Source organism: Atta colombica, unplaced genomic scaffold (assembly GCF_001594045.1).
Source record: "Atta colombica isolate Treedump-2 unplaced genomic scaffold, Acol1.0 scaffold111, whole genome shotgun sequence".
NCBI classification, from domain to species: Eukaryota; Metazoa; Arthropoda; class Insecta; order Hymenoptera; family Formicidae; genus Atta; species Atta colombica.
The window spans coordinates 2103711-2109874 of record NW_017259197.1 but is presented as its reverse complement, the minus strand read 5'-3'; the positions used below and the strand labels follow the sequence as shown (position 1 = coordinate 2109874).

Below are 6164 nucleotides of genomic sequence, written 5' to 3'. Positions count from 1 at the left end.
ACTCTTTAATTTATTATTGTTTATATACAATTTTTTTATTTTTTAAGAAGTTCTCTCCTTATGTACATATATTAGTTATTGAGACAAATATTACCATATGCCTCGAATTTATTAAGATGTCCTGTAATATTTTTAGCAATAAGTAAGTTTTTTTTAGTGTTTTAAGATGCTTGTTATTATCATTATTATTAATTATTATTATATTATTAAATTGATATATAATCAATTTAATTTGTGATATTATTATTTTCAGTTATAATTTAAACTCTTCTCTTTTTATGTTTTCAAGACTGACTAGAACTCAGCACTTTAAAGCACTTTTAAAAATAAATATTTAAATATTGATATATATAAATATTATTAGACCAAAGATCTAATCTCGATCACATTGGCGCTTCTTTACTTAATTGATTTATTGGATTAAATGATCTAATTTAACTTATTATTGTAATTTTATAATCTACAATTCTGGTTCCTATTTGTTACGTATAATAGTTTATTATATCAGTATATGTACCAAGCAATATAACTTTGCGGCCGTTTTTTAACTACACGGCAAACTATTGCCATCGAAATTGTCCTTCCACACGGAATGCGATGATAAAGAATACTAGAGGGAACCGCGTGCGAGAATTGGAATATTCCCATCATCCCTCTCCATTTCTCACGTCCAATTTCCACGGCGACAGTGGCTGTTACACCGGGCAGCGCATTATTATTCGCCGTATTAATTTCACTCGTTTAAGTAGTGAATAATTAAGCGCCATATTTCATTAGGGCTAGCTTAATCGCGACGGGACCATCCATAATTAATGGCTGGACGTGCCGAGCGCGCGTATGCATTCTCTCCCGTGCCGAACACTTCGTTAGCCCCTCTCCAGCTGCATTTGGTGGTCATTATTATTTCGGATATCTATAGACATTATTATTGGCAATCGAATTTCTGTATGCATTATTATTAATGTTTTGTCGTTGTGTCTAGGTATCTGAATGTGTACGTGTGCATGATTTTGAGTTCGATTCTAAATTTAACAATATATTTTATAGCTCTTTTATTACAATTAGAATTTCTAATATCGAAAACTTTACAAAGACAATGATTGCATTCAGCAGACCAATCAGCTCAGTAAAACAACATGTCAGATTGTAATTTAGGCTGCATTTATATTATTATGTTTTTTTATTATTTTGCTATTTACTGTTTATTTTTTTATTAATTTTTTATTTTTTTATTATTCAGATACACTTGTCGATTTGACCCTTTACTCTATAAATATATCCTAGTCTATATATCCTTCACCTACATCCGCCAAAACGTGTAAAAAGCTTTGTGCTTGACAGTAGATCGATGAGTTCTAAAAATGATTTACGAGTATTTGCCAAATCAAGATTAATAGTTTTTGCAGTAAATGGATAAACCTCTCGAAGTGGAAATCTTCTTGCATCTAAATATATATCAACTTTTTATAAAGTAAATCGTCTAAAATGTTAAAAAAATAACTGTTTTATAAAATAATTTTAACTCTAACAAAGCAAATAAATTAGATTTAAAAGAAGAGAAAATTAATTTTTTTGAAATTTTTTGCTTATTTACTTTTGAACCATATTAAAATTTACATTAGTATAATATAAATTTGCTTTAATTAACAAAATGTAAATTTCCTATTATTTAATATTAATTATTATTATTGCTCTCAGAAAATTTTTTACTACCGTATTTTTCTGTAATAATTTATATACATTATGCAAGCAATTAACATAAAAGGTTACTGTTGTTTCAGGTGCTACTCTTACGTTTGAAGTTGAACTTATGAATATTAGCGATTCACCCCCAACCGCTAACGTCTTTAAGGAAATCGATGCTGACAAAGACAACCAACTGTCTCGCGAGGAGGTGAGAGCAATGGCAAGATCACTTTAAGTTTTTATTTGGGCCATTTGTGGTGCTGGTAGTAGAAAAATAGTGCTACAAATATCTTAATATATAATATCTTAATATATATCTTAATATATATAAACTATTTGTTTTTATATACATGGCCGAAAATAATACAATATTATAATCCATTTGTATTTTAAATGTTCTATAATACTTATAGATATATTCGTATATCATTATATATCCGAAAACTATTATATTATTTTTCATACATATTCGCATTATATTTGTACAAATAAAATATAACAAAAAATTAAAAAGAATTTTGTAATCATATAATACTTGCTGTGATATATCATGATAATTAAAAGTTAAATAATAAATTGTTTTCATGAGAAATACATTTTACAATATTCACAGACAAAAAGAAATTTGACACACACAGAAATTTAAATTAATTTTCGTATCGCAGGAATAATTTACAGTATATTAATATGCATATTTTAATCCACTTAAATTTTCTGCTGAATTACAAACTTAACAATATTAACTTTATTTTATAAATCTACATATATGTATAATATACTTTATAGAGTATACTTTATAGTTTATGCCAATTTCTATGCAATCGTTTTAATTAATTGGTACATGGTCAATTTTTTGTTTGCAGGTGAGTGATTATCTCCGAAAGCAGGTGATAGAAGCCGAGCAAGCGGGCGCTAGTGAAAATGAAGACGTAAAGAAAATGCTGGCTGATCATGATAAGCTCGTCGAGGAGATTTTCCAGCATGAGGATAAAGATAAGAACGGCTTCATCTCCCACGATGAGTTCAGTGGGCCGAAGCATGATGAGCTCTGAAGTCTTCGTCCTTCATCATCGCGTCTCCAAGCGCCCGTTGTTGATGTCGTCTCAATCGTCGACGATATCGACGCGCCCCGCGCCATCACGTGTTCACCTCTGTATAAAATCACCTCTTCGAGTCCTCTTTCGGGTATTCCCGAAGGATCCAATGATCGATTATGCCGAGTGTACGCGTACTCGAACTTGCAAGACCAAGCAAATTTACCAGCAAACTTTTCTGATATAGCACCACTGGTATCAGCATCAGAGGGATACAATCTTTGGGAATCTCCGGCTCGTCGAGTCGTATTCGTGTTCTTGATTCCAGGAAATTTACAAGAGTAGGTGGACATTTTGATTAACAACGAAGAGCATAAAGTGAAATTGTTTTTTGAAAAATTCGGAAAAAATGGAATCTGGAAGTTTTGAAAACTATTTGATAATCCCAAATAGTTTAAAGATTTCTTTATTTTTTAATTGTTCTAAAGGTGCGATTTCATTCATTTGAAAAATCACGATTACACCCCGCGAACCATCTTATACGCACAAGATTAATCGAGAATCTGTAGAGGAAATATTGATCAATTTCCGATATAATTTTCATCTGAACCTTTCTTATATTAGCACATCTTTCTAGAAAGATTTGCAATTTTTATCGCTCAATATTATTTATTTTATTTATCTTTTATTTATCAATCTCATTTTAAAAATCTTTATACCACAATACAAAACAATTATTTCTGCAGTTACTTATAGATAATTTATATTGCGCAGAATTATGATTCCTTTACCAAATAAAGTTTCTGATACAACAAATTTTTCGTTGACTAAATCGTGAAAATATATATCAAATCTATAATCTTTAAATAATCAATATATTAGTTTTTTCCTTTGTTATTTTCAATTGTTTTAAAAATTTGTGGACTTTTACAAAGATCCTTGAAAATTTCACGGATATTCCTAAGGGAAACATTCCGGCGGAACATCATTGTACATTTTAATACGATATAAACAAAAAAATATACGAATGTCGAATGATTGCACTGTAGTGGCGTGAAGTGAGGCTGTGTATGTTTCGCGCTATATATATTATATAAAAATATAAAGGGAGAAAGAGAGAGAGAAAGAGAGAGAGAGAGAGAGAAAGAGAAAGAAAGAGAAATTGTGATTGAGCGAGATAAAGGTGTGATGGAAAGAGTGTTTTTTCTACATGATTATAAATGTTAGCATAAAAAGCATCGACGTATGGTGCTGAAAATCACATGCGTTCTGTCCTACTCTCAAAGCTTCCACCAATCTGTCCCAGTTATAACGATCCTTTGCTCGAGAGTTGCGCGCGCGCGATATTCACGTAGGAGACAAGAAGAGGATGACGAAGAAAAAGAGGAAGAGGAAATATCCCGAGGATGCGTAGTGGAGATGAATATGGTCGCTCTTACGCGAGCATCCCCCTATCGTCGCATTATTACATTTTAACTGATACGTTTTTATTACTACATTATATTGTATGTTGTTAAAGTTGGATGATGGTTAATAATAAATCGTGTGTCTCGAGCACAGTTTGTTATATAACTACCTCTTTCAATTTCTGCATCCCTGTCTGAAAGTTTATTCGCAAGTTATAAATGCGATGGAATATTTTATGGATTTGCAATCAAATATTTTTACACATATATTTGCCACAATTAATTTTTGTACATAATGACATTTCTCGAATAACTTTTTATCTCATTTTGCTTTGGAACAATAATGTTTTCGGAGATATTAATAATATTAATCATTTTTATTATTTTTTATTATTTGAAGTGTCATTATCTAGAGTGTTTAAGATTAAAAGTAAAAAATTTATTGCATTAAAAACTATTATTTTATTAATCATTAATTTTTTTATGTAAACAAGAACTGAAGAGAAAACAAAGTTTAAATTTTGGAATTTAAGAGAATTGAAATACGTTTTTAAAGCTTAGTTTATAATTTATAATTAATTAATAATTATTCAGCCTTATATTTAATCGTTTATATTATATTTAATATAAAACTTACCTTTTACATTATAAAAAAATCAGGGTTGAAAAATCCAGAAAGTATTCTGGATAAATCTTAAAACAAGATGCCTTTCTCTGAAAAAATGAAATATTTTGAAGGAAAAGGAGAATTACATTACATATTCATATCTATTTTTATAATTGCTTTTCCTTTTATTTAAAGAATCATTTCCACAGAAAGTTACAATGAATGTGATTATGCGTTTCTACGAAACGCAATAATAAAATGATGATTAAAATAATTAAGCTGCTAGGCAGATTTATGTCGTCCGGTATGTGTTTGCTATTCGACAGGAATTCTAGAATCTAGAATATATTTACTTCGTATGCAAAATGGCTGTTTCTTCGTTGTAAATGGATCGATGCGAACAAAAGCATCGATTACTCGGAGTAGTCGCTCTTAAAAATCGATTATAAAAATTCGTCGAGGCACGTGGTGTTATGTGATTGTCAAGTCGACCCTGTCTTCCGCGATTCGAATCTTCCGAGAAGTACTGAGTACGATATATACGTAAAATGTATATAATATACGCACAACACGTGTAATAACTTTCAAAGAGGCAAAAGAAAACGTAAACAACTTGAAACTTTCAGAAATTTCTATACAAAATAAGGAAAATTTTATAAAACAAAAAAATTTTTTTATAGGACTTACTTAACAAAAATCTATCTATAAGAACATTCCTAAATAATAATTCTTAATACGTATTCGAGATATTGTTTCTCGTCCGCGAATGACGTGTTAAGAGAAATACCTGTTCTCAATCATTGGCTTAAGCCTAAATCACCGATTAATATTTATTTAATTCAACAAAACTATAGTATCTTTTTCCTGTTTTTTTTTTGCTCATACTTATTATCCTACCTTAACAAATCGAATGACAGGTGCATATGAAGTGCACATGGGGCTTCACGCGAATATTAAATTCGACAAACGTCAGCGACGTGTCGTAGAGTCGATCGTCGATACTGTCTGATCTCGGAGCGTCCTGGTAATAGGGGAAAACAGGATCCTATAGTCGAAGATCTACGACGAAGAGGTCGCAATGTTTTCACCGAGCTTCCATTGTTCCGCTTCTTCGTAGTATTAACTTTCCGTTCTTTCTTCATCTCGTTTCGTGAGAGCATGTCGTGGCCTTCGAGTATTATCACAGTCAATAGCCCTTGATGTAGGCGGCGATGTGCTTCTTCTCTTCTTCCGAGAGACCGTTCTTTAACGTTCTACGCACTGAAAGAGAAGCATAACATAGTGGTTTGCGCTAATAATATTTTTTATTTTCTCGTAAGCAAATGTGACATAAAACTTTTTAAATGAGTCACGCTTACATTTCTTTCACCTTCCTTTTACGTAATAATATACAAATTATCTTTTATAATATTTTTTTATAAAAAAATATTT

At 30.7% G+C, this 6164-nt stretch overlaps 2 protein-coding genes across 4 annotated transcripts in view; one reads left to right on the top strand and one right to left on the bottom strand.

Annotated features, from left to right (window-relative positions):
- The window catches only part of LOC108693921 (FK506-binding protein 2), a 64693-nt gene extending 61266 nt beyond the window's left edge, over positions 1–3427 (top strand). The window contains exons 3-4 of one of the 2 annotated variants that reach the window (XM_018203130.1): positions 1782–1894; positions 2550–3427. In XM_018203130.1, the coding sequence (XP_018058619.1) occupies positions 1782–1894; positions 2550–2738 (302 nt within the window). In that variant the 3' untranslated portion in view covers positions 2739–3427. Of the gene's footprint in view, positions 1–1781; positions 1907–2549 lie in introns of both variants that reach the window. The other variant, XM_018203129.1, reaches the window with a different exon arrangement.
- A 1486-nt stretch (positions 3428–4913) lies between these two features.
- Positions 4914–6164, bottom strand: part of LOC108693952 (FH1/FH2 domain-containing protein 3) — a 139995-nt gene continuing 138744 nt past the window's right edge. For both annotated transcript variants that reach the window (XM_018203186.1, XM_018203188.1), the window contains one exon: positions 4914–5993. Coding sequence is in view for 1 of the 2 variants with exons in the window: in XM_018203188.1 (XP_018058677.1) it covers positions 5920–5993 (74 nt within the window). In the remaining variant the exon portion in view is untranslated. The remainder of the gene's footprint in view (positions 5994–6164) is intronic.